General features: G+C 39.6%; 1 protein-coding gene across 2 annotated transcripts in view; it reads left to right on the top strand.

Annotated features, from left to right (window-relative positions):
* The window catches only part of gabbr2 (gamma-aminobutyric acid (GABA) B receptor, 2), an 811,906-nt gene that overhangs the window by 94,397 nt on the left and 697,606 nt on the right, over positions 1–19,903 (top strand). The window contains exon 1 of one of the 2 annotated variants that reach the window (XM_069913635.1): positions 4,172–4,256. The exons of the other annotated variant lie outside the window; for it this stretch is intronic. Coding sequence (XP_069769736.1) covers positions 4,194–4,256 — 63 coding nt within the window. The 5' untranslated portion in view covers positions 4,172–4,193. Of the gene's footprint in view, positions 1–4,171; positions 4,257–19,903 lie in introns of those variants that run through there. 2 annotated transcript variants of the gene reach the window in all.

The raw sequence follows: 19,903 nt of genomic DNA on the forward strand, positions 1-19,903 counted from the left end.
TCATCATTGCTTGAGCAATACAAATTTCCATTAAGAAAGGATTCATTGAATCATTGCCCAAGATTTCGTTGTAATTTTATGACTTTTTTTTAAATACTTAGACTAAAAATGAAAAATAGATAATTTATGAGAAATTAAGCCAAAAATTCTCACAATCATCTGTGTTCGTAGTGTTATTTTGATTGATTACTGTCAGGCACCTAAAATTTGACTGCTGTTACATTTTTGGAGGACTTGTAATGTCAATGGGAGTAAGGCCTTTTGGTCAGAAGGCCATCTATTCCAGCTTCAGTTCAGGACTTAGACACACAATTTAGTGTGATATATCTGTGCTGTAGTTTTGGAGCGGAAATTGTAACTCCTAGATGTGATCAATCCAACTGATTTCTCAAGTGGGCACAAGGTAGCTTGTGATAGGAAGAAACTGGAACATGCTTGTTCCACGCAAAAGTTCAGCCAACGCCTGTGGGGAGAGAGAGAGTTAAAGATAAATGTTTGGGTTGATGCATTTTCATCAGACCTAGGAAAAGTAAGATATAAAATAAGTTTAAAGTTGCAGAAAATTGTGGAAAGAGCAGAACTAACTGAAAGGGAGGGGATAGGGTCAGGATAGATTAAATGGCAAAAGAGATGCATAAATGAGAAATTGCAAGTAGAAATGGGGAGGGAAGAAAGGTGGCGATGGATTGGAAAGAAAGGATTGGAAATGTAAGGGATAAAGCGAGAATTGTTGGAATTCCAGAGAGCCACTAAATGTCAATTTCCTCAGGCTTGGGTTGGGTTTCATTAAAGCAAGTGTGAACAAAGAGAAAGGTTGGGGATTCAACTGGCAGGCACACTGATCAAATGGGTTCTGCAAACCATTGGCCGAGTCTGCATTTGTCTTCTCCATCACAAGCAGTTTCAATGATAAATGGTTGACCTGAAATTATAAACCTCGTGTTCATTCCAAAGATGCTGACTATTCTTTAATATTTCTGGAATTTTCTATTTATTTCAGTACTTTGCATTTAGATCTGTACAGCGTTGTGATGGTTCCAGCTTGGCTGCTATAGATAGTGCACGTGTAGAAGTTGTGAAGGGACAGCGGGTCATGCCAAACTTCCTTCAGCTCTAAGAAAGTAGAGGCAATGCTGTGCTTTTTAGACTGCTGCATTGATGTGGATGATCCAGGATGGTTACTGGAAGTTTACTCCCAAGAACTCAAAGTTATCTACTGTCTCGACTTCAGATCTGTTAATACGATGGGGAAGTGGGCTCATTTCTCCACTCCAAGTTTACGATTAGCTCCTTTGTCTTTCACTAGAACCTCAATCTTTCTTCCTGTATTATGTTTCACCACAATTTGATATCAGCCCTATGTCTGTCATGTCAAAATGAACATTGGATGGTGGAATTGTATTTGGCTGCACAGCCATGGTCCATAGTCTAACATGGGTGTCCAGGTGAGTTGATCCAAATACAGGGCTAGGGAGATGGTGTCAGTCATGGAAGATAAATTGAATTGGGTCAAGGCTGACTTGGAGGCTGAAGTTGATGTAAGCCATGAGCAGCCTTTCAAAGCACTTCATGACAGTGGATGCCTAAGCACTGGTCAGTAGCTATTTAAGCTGGTCATTGTGCTTTTCTTTGCTATTGATGGGATGGTGTCTTTTTTGAAACAGATGGGAACTATGGCACGTGGTGTCCAATATGTCATTTGTGCACTGAGGTGTAAGGGATAAAAGATACTGCGTTGCTGGCCATTGGCAGCTGGTGTATGCAGTCTTGGTAGACTGGTACATCATGTCAATATGATACCATACCTACTTTTTTGGAGATGATGCTCCAATTAGTATTGTCTCATGAGCTTGCATATCTGGACATGCACTCATCAGGACTCCAACCAACAATCAATCCTTGATCAAGAGTTTCCATGGTGGTTGCCTGTGGATTTCTACTGATTTCTAAGGAAATTGAATGAGATGTCAGCACTTTAATTAGGAAAAGGGTAAGGACAAAATACCTGTTGCTGATGAGGTAACTAAGGAAAATGACCTTGTACGGTTCCTTCTTCACTGGAGCTGGATATTCTTGTAGCATTTCTCAATTTGCTGACCAGTTGTACAAAGGTGCCAGAAAAGAACAGGCAAAGCAAGGAAGTGATTCTGTAAAGACTTATCTTACAGTGGGGTTGAGATGAACACACATGGGACTATTTGAGTGCACATTTGGATTCATTTCAATCAACAGAAATTGGATTCGCCCATATCCAGTTGAAGTATGAACACTGGAAATCTCTATTATCCCAGTACCACTCATGCTACCTTCAATCTGTGGTATTCCATTCTGGCAACTTGCTCTAGAGTGCAAAAGGCAAACCAACAGTGACTGTTGGGAGGCAGAACCTGTGCACTGGTGTCTTGAAACTGCAGTGTAAAATGGAAGCACATGTGGGCAGTGCACTGCCGAGGGAAATGTAATAGAGCAGACCATTGGCAGAGTTAATGATGCTCCACTGTCTTGGACTGCTCTGGAAGGATCCTGCAGTACTCAGTTGAGCAGATGTGAAACATGGCTGTCTCCAGACACTGTGATTGTAGTAAAAGCACACAATAAATGCTGGAGGATCTCAGCCAGACTTACAGCATCCATAGGAGGTAAAGATACATTACCGATGCTCTGGACCTGAGTCCTTCTTCAAGGTAGAAACAAAGAGTAGCCAGGCGTCTCAGTAAAGACAGAGAGAAAGGTGGAAGAATGGGAGGGGGAGGTCCAGACAACAAACAAAAGGTGTTAATTGAACATGATAAGAGGAAAGGTAAGAATTGATTTTGGTTCTGGGAAAGGATGGCTGTCTGCATTTTGCTTATACCTTGAAGAAGGCTTCAGGCCTGAAATGTCAGTAATATATCTTTATCTCCTATGGATGCTGTGAAAGCAGCTGAGTTCCTCCAGCATTTACTGTCAGTCAACCAGATGTCAAGATTCTGCACACATAAAATCTTGACAATCTGAGAGAATACTTGCCAGCTCCTGTATTGGGGAGTAACAAGAGGAAAGGGACAAAGAAAGTGGATAGTAAACTAGGTCAGGTTGTTTGGGAATAATAATTCTGGTGAAAAAGCAAAGAGTAAGAAGCTAGAGCAATTCAGTGGGCCAGGCAGCATCCAGGAATAGAATTTGTAACTAAGATTTTTAAAAAGCTTGAATGTTGAGATATACAAATAAAACTGACTCCATTTATTAGAACAATGGAAAGAAAGAGTGATAAATATTACCCAATCTGTTTGTGGTCCAATAAATACATTTTTTTCTCCAACAACAAGTGATGCTTGCTGGAAATTGCTCAAGTTTGAATATTTGGCATGGCCAGCAGTGATGGCTTTGTATCTTATTAAAAACTGATATATAAATATCTACCAATACAGTAACCTGGCCACATGATCCAAGCTGATTGTTCAGAAATCCTTCCTTCTTTGAATGCTACAATATGATTTCCCTCGTGAATGAGGAAAATTGAAGATTCCTCTACATCTTGAACCAATGTCAAAAATAAATGATTTGTCCTTTCATTGATGTCAAGGGTAGTGAATGCAATATTTCCGAATACAGTAACATTGAGCATGTTTCATAAAAAAAATTGCTATTGGGATTCCATGTGGTCACAAGAATACTTCATTCATTTTCTTTTCTCTCTTTTTGTTGCAGTTTTTTTAATGGTAAAGTCTTTCTCTATTGTTTAGAGAATAACTTGCTTATAGCCTTTCAGATCTCCAAGGAGCTCCATCTTGTTTTTACAATTGCAAGAATTTGCTCGTCTATTTTGTGCCCCAGTCACCTCTTTGGTTGCACAAATATAAATTTTCAATGCCTTGTAAGTGTCCTTAGTATCTGATTTAAATTTTCCCCTGTGGGCGAATACTTTTATATTTTACTTTTCCTGTTGAATTTTTATAATGAATCTATTTCTTGTCAAATGATTATTGTTCTCAGGATGTTGGGAACAAAATGTGATCTATAGTTTGACTTAATTTCCTCGAAAGAGATTCAGCACATTCATGTTTCTTTTTCTGAATACTGATTATGATCTCATGAGCAGTCCTGGATATATTGTAGCAATCCATCTACAAGTGAGAGAAGAGATAGCTGGGGCAGTAGCTATGATCTTTGAATCCTCTTTGGCTGCAGGGGAGCTGGTAGAGCACTGGAGAATGGCAAATGTAGTTCCCTTGTTTAAAAAAGTTATTAGGGAGAATCCTGGGAATTATAGACAGGTGAGTCTTATGTCAGTGTTGTGCAAAATAATGGGGAGGGTTCTTAAGAATGGTATCTCAGAGCATTTGGAGAAGTACGGTCTACTCAAGCAGAGTCAGCATGACTTTGTGAAGGGAAGATCGTGCTTCATGAGTCTAATTGAGTTTTTTGAGGAGGTAGCAAAATAAATTGATGAGGGTAGTGCGATAGATCAGGTCTATATGGATTTTAGCGAGGCATTTGAGTGGCTCATTCAGAAAGTCATGAGGCATGGGATCAATGGAACCTTGGCGATGTGAATAAAAATGGGCTTGCAGGTAGAAAGCTGAGAGTAGCAGTGGAAGGAAAGTATTCTGACTGGAGTTCGGTGATTAGTGGAGTGCCGCAAGGATGTGTCCTGGAACCACTGCTCTTTGTGACCTGGTTGAAGAGGTGGAAGTTTGCAGATGACATGAATGTTGGAGGAATTGTGGATGGAACTGGAGGTTGTCGAAGGTTACAAGAAGATATAGACAGGATGCAGATTTTGGCATAAAAGTGGCAGATAGCTTTCAATCCTGATAAGTGTGAGGTGGACAAACCAGAAGGCTGAGTACAGGGTTACTTAAGAGTGTGGATGAGCAGAGGGACCTTGGGGGTTCAAATCCATTCATCCCTCAAAGTCACTGCACAGGTTGATAGGAAAGTTAAGAAGGCCTATGGGATGCTGGGCTTCATTAATATGGGGATTGAGTTTAAGAGAGGAGAGGTCATGTTGCAACTCTACAATTTTCTGATAAGACCACACTTAGAATATTGTGTTCAGTTCTGGTCTCCTTATTGTAGGATGGATGTGGAAGGTCTGGAGAGGGTGCAGAGGAGATTTACCAGCATGCTACCTGGATTGGAAAACAAGTCTTATGAGGTAAGGTGAGCAGAGTTGGGAGTTTTCTCTTTGGAGCATAGAATGATGAGAGGAGACTTAATAGAGGACTACAAGATTGAGAGGCATAGATGGGGTGGAGACCCAGCATCTATTTCCCAGGACAGGATCAGCAAACACCAGAGAACATATGTTCAAAGTTAAGGGATGGAAGCTTAGTGAAGACATCAGGTGTATGTTTTTTTTTACACAGAGAGTTGTGGATGCCTTGAAAGCCTTGCCAGGGATGGTGGTGGAAGCTGAAACATTAGGGGCATTTAAGAGACTCTTAGACAGACACATGGATGAAAGAGAAAAATAGAGGATTATGGGTTCGGGAGGGTTTAGCATTTTTTAAAGGAAGGAATCCCAGTATATGGGATTGAGGGCCAAAGGGCCCGTACTGTGCTGTATTATTCTATGATTCAGTTGCATTTCTCAATTCAATTGTTAGATAATGAAAGTGCCTCATCTTTATAAGCTTTTCATTCATGGTTACTTCTCTGATTTTTTAACATCTGTGTTCTTCTAGCTTTCTTTTCCAACTTGCCATTTACAATTTGTAACAAGCATGCTATGTTCTCCCTTTCTGTTGTTGTGGCTTTCTATTGGGAACAAAATGTGAACAAACATATTAAATATTTACAATACATGTAAAGGCTCTGTCTATCTGCTGGGGATTTGATTGGTACTTTGCCTAAATGTAGCAATAAAATCGAAGACAATTTTCTGGTTCATACCGAAAGCAGTACACACAATCAGGCATTGCTCTTGGGATAATCTAAGGAGATTGGGGCAATCCCAAGGGGATGTTATGGCTAAAGTTACTGCAAAAATTAATGGTTGGCAAATGACCAGGGTGGTTGTCTTTTTTTTTTGTGAATTATTGCCACTATTTAACTGCTTCATCCAGTTAAATTAGTCTTCTATTTCTATGTATTACTTAATTAAGATAAGTTGAAGAAACTTTGAAGCCAATTGGCAAAATGCAAATATACTAATTGTTATTTCATTGACATTCACCAGAGTGTGTCTGTCTTTTGGTGTTTGTGGGTAAAAATGAAAGGTTGATTCTCTATTGACCCTTGGAGCTTGTTGGCATGTTTGATCATTTGATTTAAAACACATCACATGTAGTTCCTGTAAAGGTTTTTTAAAAACTCATTAATTAAACTGAAGGCAACTTCACGCATGCAATTTGCACTGTGAAGAATTATCAAAATTTCTAAAACTGCACCAGCTTTGCTATTAAAAACTAATGTATGGTTGTATACTGCGTGAGTACTTTGCTTTTACAGATGATGTAGGTCGGAGGCTAATCAAGCGACTTGTATTTGAGAGATTAAGAAATATTAAGTGCTTAATATACATGTGTTACACTGCAGCTTTGGTAGAGTGCAAATGAAAGAATCTGCCTTACAGCAGACTAAAGTTGAAGCATATTGTTCAAGGTTCAAATTTATTGGCAGAGTACATACATGATATCACGTACAACCCTAAAACTCTCTTACTTGTGGGTCAGACAAAGTTTCTAATTACCAGTAACTGAAAACTGAACTCAATAAGAAGGAAATGTATATAAAAGAAAGAAATGTAAACAAACTGTGCCAATACAGAAAATAAATATTCAGTAATAAATAATTAATAAAGCAAGTGTCCTAAAATGAGTCTCTGAATGAGTCTGTTGTTGAGGAGTCTGATGGTTGAGAAGTAGCAGCTATTCCTCAACCTGGAGATACAAGTTTTGTGACATCAGTTTTCTTTCCTGATGGCAGCAGCGAGAACAGAGCATGTCCTGGGTTGTGTGTGGATCCTTGATGATTGCTCTCCGATGATGACTTTCCATGTACATGTTCTCGATGGTGGGGAGAGTTTTGCCTGTAATGTACTGGCCTGTCTCCACTAACCTTTGCAGTATTTTTTTGCACAGATGTGTTGGTGTCTCCATACCAGGTTGTGATGTAGCTGGTCAGCACTCTTTCCTCTACACATCTGTGGAAGTTTTCCAAGTTATCTGATGTCAAACCAAACATCTGCAAACTCCTGAGGAAGTAGAGGCACTGAGATGCCTCCTTCATTATGGCTCCAGGAAAGGTCCTCTGAAATAGACTGCCAGGAATTTAAATTTGCTCACCACCTCCACCTCTGATCCCCCAGTGATCACTGGATCATGCACCTTTTCTAAAGTCTACAATCAGCTCCTTGATCTTGGTGTCATTTAGTGAGAGGTTGATGTTAATACACCATTCAGCCAAGTTTTCCATCTATCTCCCTGCTGTTTGCTGACATGTTGCCCCTATTCTTATAGTCTACTATGGTGGTATCATCAGCAAGTTTGTATATAGTGTTATCATAATCAGTCATGCTATCATGAATGCCGAGCAAGTTGAGCAGGGGGAAAAGTATGCAATCCTGTGGTGCTCTGGTGGTGATGGAAATTGTGGAGATATTCTTGCCAATCCACACTGATTAGGGTCTGGAGGTGTGGAAATCCAGGTTCTAATTCCTTTGTGACATATTGAGTCACACATCTTGGAGTTTTCTGATGTATTGAGGTGATGATGGCCTTGAAGGCTGAACTATAGTTGATAAAGTGTATCCTGATCTTTGCTGTCCAGGTGTTTCAGGATTTTGTGTGGAGCCAGTGAGATGGTGCAGTGGGAGACAAATTGGAGTGGCTCCATTTTGCTGCTTCGACTGGAGCTGATGTGCATTAACACCAGCCTCTCAAAACACTTCATCACTGTGGATGTGAATGCCACTGTTCAGTAGTCATTTAGGCAGGTTTCCACACTCTTCTTGGCCAGTATGTTTGAAGCCTATTTAAAACTGGCGGGTACATTGCCCTGTTGGCTTGAGATGTTGAATATATTCATATATACACTAGCCAGTTAGGCAGTACCAGTTTTCAGAACTCATCCATATACTCCATCCAGACTGGATCCTTTTCTTTAATGCGCTCTCTGTTTACTCACAGTGGAGGATCATCAGGTGATGTGCAGTTATACAATGACTCTTCTTAGTTCTGGTGGTCAAATTGGGCTTAGAAGTCATGGAGATCATCTCAAGTGAAGCTTTGCTGCCTCCTGTTGGACCAGATTTGGTTTTATGCAGATTATTTCATTTAGGCCCTTTGTTTTTTTTCAATTCTGATCCAGAATCTCTACTTTGCTCATGAGATGGCTTTCTATAGGTCATACTTACACTTGTTTTGGACTTAAATGCCTGCCATCTGGCTCTCTGCCAGCTCTGGATTTCATTGTTCATCCAAGTCTTCCTTTTGGGGAAAATGCTGATTATTTGATGGAAACACACTTGTTGTCTGTAATAGCCGTGGTATTATCATTCAGATCCTCAGCTGAGTTCTTGGACATAGCCCACTCCACTGACTTGAGGCTGTCTAGTTACTTTTCTTTAACTCTTGATACCACCTTCTGTTTGTCCTGATCTCTGGAGCCTTTTGTTTTAGGCTTTGAATGTATACAGGTAGAAGGAACAATGCCAAGTGATCCAACCTCCCAAAATCTGGTCTAGGGTAAAAAAAAACCTTACATGACAATAAAAGGAACCTTGAATCTTAATGATACTTGGTTGCCTGATAAGTCAATTAAAATGGTATTGGACAAGGTCTTCATGATAGGCTGATCCAGAATGTAAAGATACATGGATCCCATGATGAATTGATAGTTTGGATTCAGAATTGGCTTGCCCATGAAAGGTGGAGGATAGTAGTAGAAGAGTGTTATTTTGATTAGAGGTTGGTTCCCAGTGCTGTTCCACCCAAATTGTGGTCGAGCCCTTGTTTTCTGTGATATATAGATGATTTAGATGAAAAAGATGAGTAGGTCAATAGATTGCAGATGACAAAAATATTGGTTGAACTGTGGACTATATACTGGGCTATCAAAGGAAAAAAAAAACATATGGGCAGAGAAATAGCTAATAGGGTTTAATCTGAGCAAATGTGATGTGTTAATTTTGGGAGGCCAAATATATGGGGAGAGTACATAGTTAATGACAGCACTCAAAATATCTTCAGTGCCTCGATAGATCAAGAGGTCCAAATACATAGCTCCCTAAAAATAGTCATTTTGGTAGACAGAGATAAAGAAGGCAGACAGCATTCTTACCTTCATTTGTTGGAGGGTTGAGTGTAAAAGTCAGTCATGTTGTTGCTGCAAAAAATTTTGGTTAGCTCCACTTGGAATTTACTTTACTTCCTTAGGATGCTACGTGACCTGTAGTTTCTCCAGTACATTTGTGAAATAATCTTGATCCTAGTATCTGCAGATTTTCTTGTCTAACACATTTTTTTTTTCTTTAATGGGGTTAATTTTAATGTAATTAAACTAAATCAGTTCTTTTTTTGATTTATTTTATTGCTAACTTATTTTTACTTAAAATGTTGTCTAAAATAACTTTAAAAGATTTAAATTATATTACTGTTTAGAAATCAGATAAAATGTTGCTTGATGCTATGAAAGCCCATTAGGATGGTCGGAGATCACCTGAGGTCTGGTCATTGCCTGTTGACCATTCTCCCTTGTGGGACTGTGGCTTAGGCTCAGTTTGTTCATAAGACAACAAATATTTAATGTGTTCATGGGGATTACAATGGGATGGCAAGATCTAATCTGATATTTCAGGTACCTAAGGATTCCAAATTGAACTGAGCAGAAGAAAACATTTTCAAAACTTAATAGTTGAGGCAACTTTCTTCCCAGGAATATATTAGTGAAAATTTCTGGAATGCGATAGCCACTTTCACAATGTTTTGGAATGAGATTGATTTCAACAGAAAAAAAGTTAAACAAGCTTGATTTTTTTTCTGATTACGGTTCTTTCGTTTGTTAAGAATTGCATGTCAGATCCTTTGGAAATGTGATGAGAAATGAAAAATGAATGCATAGCTTTTGATCTTATAAGAAACGTGCAGAACTGGTTATTTCTTTATATGAGATTTGAATGTCATAAGGCTTAAGCAAACTTCACCTGCGTTGTTTTCATTGATTTTTTTTCTAGGATTTTCTATTTTCTTGTGCAGTTAGAAGTTGTGAGTACATGATCAGAAATTAGGTTTTTTTTCCTCTCAGTATGTGCATCCAGGTCCATCCAACAAAGAAAAGAGACTCATTGATTCCTTGTCTCTCAGAAAAAGAGTGAGACAGAATTAGGTCCTGGCATTTTACCCACTTAATGTCCTCATTTATAATATGGTGAAATATAAGCTTCAAGATTTATGAAATGAGCATTTTTCTAACAAATGATGGTGTGTTATCAGCTCTTTTACTTGTGGATCTGGAGCTCATTGCTTGACATCATAGTCCATGGGTTTGCCAGAGTAGCATGAGAAAGATTGCCCTCAAATAGTAATCTGATCTTCCTTAGATCAACTTTGGATTTCAGGTGCTAACTGGTATTTTCTGATTCACACAAGTGTATGCCTTGACCATGAGGGTTGGGCGGTGTTTGATTGGACCCATTCTGCTTGTTTACCAGCCAAACCTTCCTGTAATTGCTGCCCAGCCCCTTGAAGCAGAGTGTCCTTTGAATAATGTCTCGGTCTTGGATGGTGGTTTGTAATTCCTTGCTTCCATTCACCCTGCATGAATGAATTTTTAACTGGTCACTTCTATCAAAGCCTCATGAACAAGTTTAAAAAAAAGTTCACGAGTTTGTTTAATAAGGAAAAAGCATATCGGAAAGGAATTTATGAAAAATAGGTGAAACTGTTGTAAGATAGGTAATGACATAAAAATAAAATGAAAACATTACATGGAGTAGGCATGAGATCAGATGCTATATATTATCATGTATTAAAACAGAAGTGTAATATTGCAAGATATTGCCTTTAGTCTGTCATAAGGCAGACAAGCATTTGCCCAGTGCCTCTTAGAATCAGAAAAGGAGAATCCACTCAGAGTCACTGAGTGTATGTAAATTCACCTCCAGTGCTTTCTCAGCCTCTGAAGCTGCACAAGACTCCAGTCACCAGCAACTTGAGCCCCAATTCAAATCTCTGACATGATCAGGAAGCCTTCAGCACGCAGAGCCCTTCTGGAGCCCTCCTTGCTCTCAACACCCTCTCTGATCCTGGCTTCAGTACCTGCATCTCATGAGCCAGTCTCCAATAGCATTCAACCAGGTGGGAGTCCTTTGACCTCAAGTTGCCAGCAGCCCATACCCTGTGGGGATCTCGCCTCCTGTGTGTGTCCTTTAGTCGCAGAGCCCCTTGCTTGTCTGCCATCATTGTCACTGACCTTGGGGTTACTTTCTCTGCTTCTGCTTCTCATCGGGGAGTGTTCTCCCTATTACTAAGGCCCTGGTATATCTGGTGTATAAATCTCTCCAATATTCCTACGTACATTATAAATATTAGTGAATTATTAGCTGTACTAAATTAAAACTATGTGTATTTGCTATTACAATCCGTTAATTACACATTGATGACACTGAACCCAGATAACTTGGAATTTAATATTTGAAATATCTGTAAAACTCTCAAAAGGTATTGTAATTATACATCAGAATTAGAGATGAAGGAGATATTTCTGGGCTGGAATATTTTTTGAAGAAATTCTTTTTGGAGGGGGATTTCAGCAAAGTTGGCATTTATTGCCCATTCCTAATTCCCCCATGGTCAAGGTGAGCTGCCTTCTTGAAATGCTGCATTCTTTCTGATGAAAGAACTCTTGCAATGATTTTTGGGAAGGCAGTCACAGAGCCACACAGAATGAGAGCAGGCCCTTAGAACCCATTGAATTCATGCTGACCAGCAAACACATATCAATTCTAATTCTATGCATCCTATTTTATTCTCTACGTTCCTTTCAGCTCCTCCTCCTGCTCATATTCTCCCCTCTCCCCAAGGGCAATCATCTGAGGGCAGTTAATCTTCCTACCCTCACACCTTCAGAATGTTGGAGGAAAGCAGAGAAATCAGAGAGAATCCACCAGTGATCAGGGCTGAGGTTGGATCACCAGGACCAGAGTTTACTAACTTCCCACTCTGCCACTCGAAATTTAGACTTTAGAAGCCAATGACAATGAAAGTTTAATGACATTTTTCCAACTCAAGACTGGTAAGTGGAGTCTGCAGGTGGCAGAGTTCCCCTGTAGCCTTGGTCATGCTCGAAGTTGCATCGTTGGGAGGAGCTTTCTGAGTCTTCTAGGAGTTTAATTGCAGTGCATTTTGTAGATGCTAAACGCTGTAGCCACATTGAAGTGAAAAAAAGTGCACCTAAGCTTTTCAAAAAAGTGTTTTCCTTTTCATTGATCCTGTCCTCCCTTAAAAAAATTCCATGCTGGGATTATATTAGCATCTCCTCATATAAATGATGAGATACAATGATCAATTTACTATGTTGCCTTCATAGATACATAATGGAGGTACAATCTTGATATTTATCAGAGATTAAAATCCATAAGATAAATGTTCAATGCTTGGCATTCTTGTACATAGTTCAGTATTTCTAAGTGCAATAAATTTAATCTAAAATGTGTTTACATTTTAAAAAAATAGTCTGTGTAGTATAATTATATTTCTTAGCAGCATTGCTCTTGGAGAGTTGTGTGGCTGGAGGAGTTTACTGAGTCTAGAAAGACAAGGCCTTTGAGGCAATCCGAAATTACTGGGCAGGAGCCATTGAAGACTGGGGTGAAATATGAAACTGAGTGAAGATAAAGGGATTAGGCATTGCATGAATGGTAATTTAAAAGGGTGGAAGCTAGCAAGAAGAGCATTGATATCGATGATTGCCTTAAATACCCAACAGCCACAGGAAATTTTAAAATGTATTGTACAATGGAGAGGCATTGAAAGCAAAATGAGAGGAATAAAAAGCATTTACTGAAAGCAATGCAACAACAAAAGCCCATAAAAGCCAGCATCGGATTAAAGAAATCTGGGTTATAGGATGTTCTTGTTTTGGAGAGTGAGGTCGCTTTTAGATAAGTCTGTCAATTTTTATTTGGAATGAAACAGTAACCAAATCTGAATATAATGCTCCTTGAAAATGAGTTTTTTAAAAACCCAAATTACACCATAGAAAACATAAAAACAAAACATAGGAAGTGCAGAACAGGTCCTTGGGGCCATCACGTCTGTACTAACTATAATGCTAATCTAAACCAATCCCCATCTGCCTGCACACAGTCTGTATCCCTGTCTGTTCGTGTATCTGTCTAAATGCATTGTGACCTTATCTGCTTCTGTCACTTCCCTCGGCCTCATTCTCAAAGCGTTTACCACTCTCTGTGTTAAAAAAAAATTGCCTTGCAAATCTTCTTTAAATGTTCTCCTTAAAGCTATGCATGGTAGCATTTGACATTTCCATCTTAGGAAGAAGACTACTCTCCCTATCTATGCCTCCAATAATTCTGTACCATCACCCTCAGCCAGGGAAATCAATCCTAGTTTGTCCAACCCCTTCTTATTGCTAATATCAGGCAACATTCCAGTGAACCTTGCACCATCTCAAAAGCCTCCACATGCTCTCTCTACTGCAGTGAACTGAACTACACGTAATACTGTACTGAAAAAGTGATGTCTATGGTAAACCACTGTCACATGTATTTGTCTGGTCGGGCATACCCATTGGTTGGCTATACTTGTGACCCCCCACCCCACAGGCTCCTGCATAAAGGTGACTGTTCCACAGCCCTTTCCCCATTGCAGGACAGTCAAGCCTTTGTTCTTTAGTGAATAAAAGCCAATTGGTTTATCTCAGTCTTTGAATAATTGATGGTGCATCACTGTCCAAAGTTTTATACAGCTCTAATGGATCTTCCCACCTGTTATACTCAATTTCCTGACTTCATTAGTCAGGTGCCTTACACCTTATTTACCACCCTATCCATTTGTGGTGCCACTTTCATGGTGCTATAGACACACAGCAAAATCCCTCAGTTCATTTATGTCATTTAATGTATACTTCCCTCACACACTACCTCACACTTAGATGGATTAAACTCCATCTCCCATTTCTCCAAATGTACATATATTCTATACATCCTTACAAAATAGAAGAAGTCCACCAACACTATACCAGCGAGCGGAATAATCTAATTTCCTGGTCACCTATTTTCCCCAAATTTGGGAGATTTGGTTCTGCAACATTGCAGTACTCAATGAATAGCACTGCATAGAGCTAAACTAGTTATTTGTTTCTGGTCTTTGCTGAATCATATGATCCCAGTGGAACAGAAGGAAGGCTACATTCAGCCTCATTATCGCAAAACTCGAGGTGGTAAATATTGCACAAAAGCACAAAGTCTTTCAAAGCTGTGGCATATAAAGGTTTCTGAATGTTTTCTTCACACCGTCAAAACTGGGATCTAATTGAAGATTGTGGCTATCAGTTTCTGTTTTCTCGTCTGCCAGATTTGTTCAGTGCAGCTGAAAGTATCACTTTCAGTGATTCAGTGAATTGTGAGCGAGCAATTCTATTTGCATAAATATGTTCCTTTTGAACATTCAACTTTCAAGTGCAATCTCTACAGTAAAAATCTTTGACTGACATCAAGTTACAGAAGAAGCACATGGCTTCTTTAAAAGGTCAATAAATGGTTATATAAAAGTTGTGCAGTTTGTTTAAAAAAAGAAATTGAAAAGATTCACAGCCTTGAGCATTCAATATTGTTTTCTTGGTTTAAATTAATTCTAAATCCCATGATGTCAGTGATAAGCTTGGTCTATTTATAAAATAGATCAATTTAATGTGAGACTTTGATCTCATTTTGTTCCTAATCATCACATTCATATGCTTGATGACTTTGAGTACTAGGGCAAGTGAAGGGCACACGCAGATTAAGGAATAAGATTAGAAGCTGTCAGTAAGAAATATTGATACACCTTAAAAATGCAGATTACTTAAACAATATAAAATAGGTGCCTAAAGTGAAATGTTGTGGGCTGTAAATGCATATACATCTTGATTTAACTATTTGGAGAGTCCAAGTTTAACAAATCAGAGCAAACTTATTTCTGGTGTCTCAAAGTCATGGAGAAAGTTGGTTTGTGACCATCTTTCCTCATTCTATGGCATCTGTTGCAATCTTGTACCACTTGCTCAATCTCGGTCATTAACACGAATTTTACTATATCAGTCTGGGTCATATGCAGACACATTAAATTATTGACAGAATCATTCCTTTGCAAACGGCGCCTTAGGGCTGATATCCCCATCCTGCCATTAGCTAGCTTTCCTGCCTCAGAGTAATGGCAATGATGTATATTGACGTGTCAGCCTCAGAGATTGTGCTGACCTTCTAAATGCATATGGTAAGTGCTCTCTCTGGCCAACTTCCCCAGTCCTATCAGCATTCACCAGGAGTTCATGTAACATGTGATGGTGGAGCCAACAACAAAGCCACACCAACTCCAGAAAAACTAGTTTTCCCATTTCAGGGCAGCACTCGATCCTGATTTATTATTGTGGAATGCGGCAATACAAAGCATCACATGAAGTTCTTTCAATTTATCAAATCAGTAAACTATTTCATGATCTGGATCCTTAATCCATTGCAGAAAATGTCCATCTAAGCTATTATTTTGAACACACTCTGATGCTTCAAATCCTTTTTAAGTTGAACATAGAATATAAAACATTACAGCACAGTGCAGACCTTTCAGCCCACAATGTTGTGCTGACCTATACAAACCTACTCCACAACAATCTAATTTTTCCTTACCTCACACCCTTAACTCTCTATTTTCTCACATCCATGCCCCATTTGTACCAACCTCCAAAGCTCCACCCTTCTCTCACCCCCATTAATGTACTCCGTGCAAAAACTTACTTCTGACACCCCCAGTCCTTCATAACCTTAGTAGGGGAGTTGAATGCAATTTTCTTCAAGCAAATTTTTCAGTAGAGCCTCCCATTTTAATAGTAACATGAATACGTTGAGTCTTTCATGGGAGATGAGTTTAGTGTGTGAAAGAATAAGTTTAATGAATATGCTTAACAAAGGGATCATAAATTAGGTGAGAAAATACAGTAGCTTCCTGTAAGATGGTGGGAATATAATTGCCTTCTAGACATGACCTTCGCTGTGCTATAGTGAGATTGTAACTAATACCACAAGAATGTCAATACACCTTGAGCAAAGGACGCCCTGACATTTGCCAGCCATTTGCAGACACCTGAGGGGAACATGTTCTTGTAAACACAAAATTGCCAGATGTGTGAAACTTGTAGGGTTTCACTCGGACCCCTGCCCAAAGGTGTATAAAAGTGCTATGAACATTCCAATACTTTGAGTGGGGTTCAGTGTGAGAATGAGTTACTAAACTCTTCCTTTTATAACTCCTCACTCCCACTAGCATTACCAAGGTTAATAAAGAAGCAGTTACTAACTTAAAATCCACAGCATAGAAATTTTTAGTTTAAGAGAAGGTTGGATGTGTACATGGAGGTGAGGGGGTTGAAGGGTTATTGGCGGAGAGCGGGAGGTTTGAGCGAGTGGAGTTGTTCTAGCGAACCAGTGCAGACTCGAAAGGCCAACATGGCCTGTTTCTGCTCCGTGAATGTTTATATGGTTATATGCTTAATGGGTTCTGCTGTTTGTTTTATTACAGTGTGGGCTGGCTTTCACACGTGTTTTGTTTGGAACTTGTCAGAACTATTTTTCTATTTACACTACCATTAGTTTTGCAGATTTAAAATCTCTACTTCACATTACTGCACAATTAATCCAACAGATAAAAACAAAGGCCACCTAAGGGTGAAGCTAGAAGAGAGTAAGCACATATTTTTGGCAAATCAACCATCACTTCATATTTTCAATGTGTTATCTAGCAGGGACACAAATTATAATGCAATATTTTCCAATTTTAGGCAACCCTCCCCCTATCCAGTTCCATTGCTTTCATTTCTCATTTAGCTTCTCCCAATCTCATTTTTCTCTCTAACTGCTTCTCCCTCTTCCCTGTTCAGTACCCAGTCATCACTTGGCCATTCCTCAGCAATTCTCCTCACCTTCCCCTCCTTCTTTCAATGCTTTCCATTGGCACTTTAGTCTTGCTAAAAGATCCCAACCTGAATTATTGATGATGCTTTCTGTCGAGTTTCTTCACTTTTTCTTTATTCAAATCAAGTCACGTTTGTCATCTGATTGTACAAGTACAACCCGATGAAACAACATTTTCTGGTCATCAGTGCAAATGTGGAGACACAACCAGACATCATGTACATACAGACAAATGATACATCTGCAGGACAAGTACTTCATCTATACAAATAAATAAATATAGTTTCATACATATGAGAGTGCAAAATAGTTCATTTGGTCATTCACCATTCTCACTGCACATGGGAAGAAGCTGTTCCTCAGCCTGGTAGTAATGACTCTGATGCAAGCAGCTGAAAGGGGTGTAAGGGGTCCTCAATGATTTTGCATGCCCTCTTTAGACAAGAATCCTAGTAGACTCCAGTGATCTTCTCTGCCTCTCTTATTGTCCTGTGGATTGACCTCCGATCCATTTCTCTGCAGCAACCGTACCACCTGGTGATGCAGCCGGCCAGCAGGCTCTCGACAGAGTTCCTATAGAAGGTTGACATAATGGTAGCCAGTAACCTTGCCCACCTCCGTCTTCTCAGGAAGTACAGTCGCTATTGCACCTTCCTAACAAGTGAGGAGATTTTGAGTGTCCATGATAGGTCACTAGTTACGTGAACACCAAAGAACTTAGTGCTCTTGTTCTACTAGAGAATTGTTGATGTGTAGAGGAGGGTGTCGTTCTAGGTCCTCCTGAAGTCCACGATCATCTCCTTTGTCTTGGCCACGTTGAGACTCGGGTCATTACTCTCGCACCATTTCATGAGATTTTCCACCTCTTCTCTATATTATGACTCATCATTGTTGCTGATGAAGTTAACCTTTCCTGTGTAATCAGCAAACTTGATGACACTATTGGAGCTGCATCTGGTGCTGGAGTCATGCATCAGTAGTGTGAACAAGAGTGGGCAGACCACACAGCCCTGAGGTGCTCCACTCTTTCGCGTGACGGTGCTTGACGTTCTGCTCACTGACCTGGACAGACTGTGGTCTTTCTTTTATGAAGTCCAGGATTCAGTTACAGCGCTTGGTGTTGAGTCCCAGCAAGGGTAGCTTCTCCACCAACCTCTGGGGAATTATTGTATTAAATGCTGAGCTGAAGTCAGTGAACAACATGAGGCATTATTCTCCAGGAGGGTCAAGACTGAGTGAAGGACAAGGCTAGGCATTGTCTGTGGAATGGTTTCTTCTATAGGTGAATTAAAATGGGTCTCGCACCTCTAGGAGGTGAGCTTTGATGAATTCCATCACCAGTTGTGTGAAACATTTCATAATGGTGAAGGTCAGTGCCACAGGCCAGTAGTCATTGATGCTTGTTATTTTCACCCTCTTGGGTACTGGGATGATGGAGCTGTCTTGAACCCTGTGGGAATGATGGACTGCTGCAGTAAGGTGTTGAAGATATCCGTGAAGACTCCGTCAATTGGTCTGTGTAGTCCTTCAGTACCCGACCAGTTATGTTGTCTGGTCTGCCACCTTGTATGGGTTCATCTTAGATCAGATTCTCCTCACCTCAGCCATGGCTATGCAGGGGCCTGTTCATCAGGGGGACATGGAGCTTTCTTCCTGATCTTCTCATCAAACCATGCATAGAAGATGTTCATTCTATCCAGAAGGGAGGTGTCATTGCCCTTAACTAGCAAGGTTGATTTGTGATCTGTTATAGTTCATTCAATATTCCTGCAACCTCTGCTCCTGTGCTATTATTCCTTCCTATATCCAAAAATGACAGGCAACTACTTCATGTTATTGTGTGGGGCACATCTGATGAGCCAGATGTAATTTGCATCAACTTTTTCAAAGATAGAAATAATATTGTGCTCTCTTCTAATGTTGAGCTAAGGTCCAGAGTTTCTAGAAGCATTGAGATGTGATTACTGCAATTCAAACAATTGTCTTCAAGCTCATTCAATTAAAGCTATACTGAAAACTGCTGATTGGCTTCAACCTGTCAATTAAGCCATGTACAAGGATTCTGACATAAGAGGCTTTGTATCCGTGAGGAATATAATATATTTGGAGGTGATTTGTAAGTTCATGTGGAGGTGCTTTTTATCATTTCTAGGCAACACTAGCCATTTCAAAATGTGGGTAACCACTTTATTACACACTAGAAATTAACTTTGTGTTTACATCGACCATATAATTTGCTTGTGACTGTTTACATAATTATGTACAAATATATCACAAAGTCCAAAGGTACACTTGTACATTGTACATTTCAAAAGCCCCTTTTACACTTGCATCCCACTAAATTGACCATTCAGTGTTCCAGGATAGGAATGGTGTTTTTGCTTTTAAACACTTGGCCACTCTTAACTGGGACACTGCACATGTTCATACTTGCAAGGAGCCATCCTCGGGGTTAGGACAATCCTACATGATCAAATCCTGATCAATGTATTATGATCTTATATTTAAAAAAATTAATCACGTCTAATTATAACATAATAAAACTTTATGTTCAGCACAGTATGAGCCCTTCAGCCCATGTTGTTGTTGTGTCGACCTATATAAACCTTTAGAAGGGACCGTGGGAAAATGTTAGCAATAAGTAGCCGTAGCGGACAATTTTTAAACAAAGTGGGAAAGTTGGTAGTGCTATCGTGCACAATTTATAAAGATCATGGGAAAATTGGTAATGAACAATTTAAACAGTGTGAGAAAGTTAGAAGTGCTATAGGGCACACTACAACTTTCCCCATG

The sequence above is a fragment of the Narcine bancroftii genome, chromosome 1 (genome assembly GCF_036971445.1).
Source record: "Narcine bancroftii isolate sNarBan1 chromosome 1, sNarBan1.hap1, whole genome shotgun sequence".
NCBI classification, from domain to species: Eukaryota; Metazoa; Chordata; class Chondrichthyes; order Torpediniformes; family Narcinidae; genus Narcine; species Narcine bancroftii.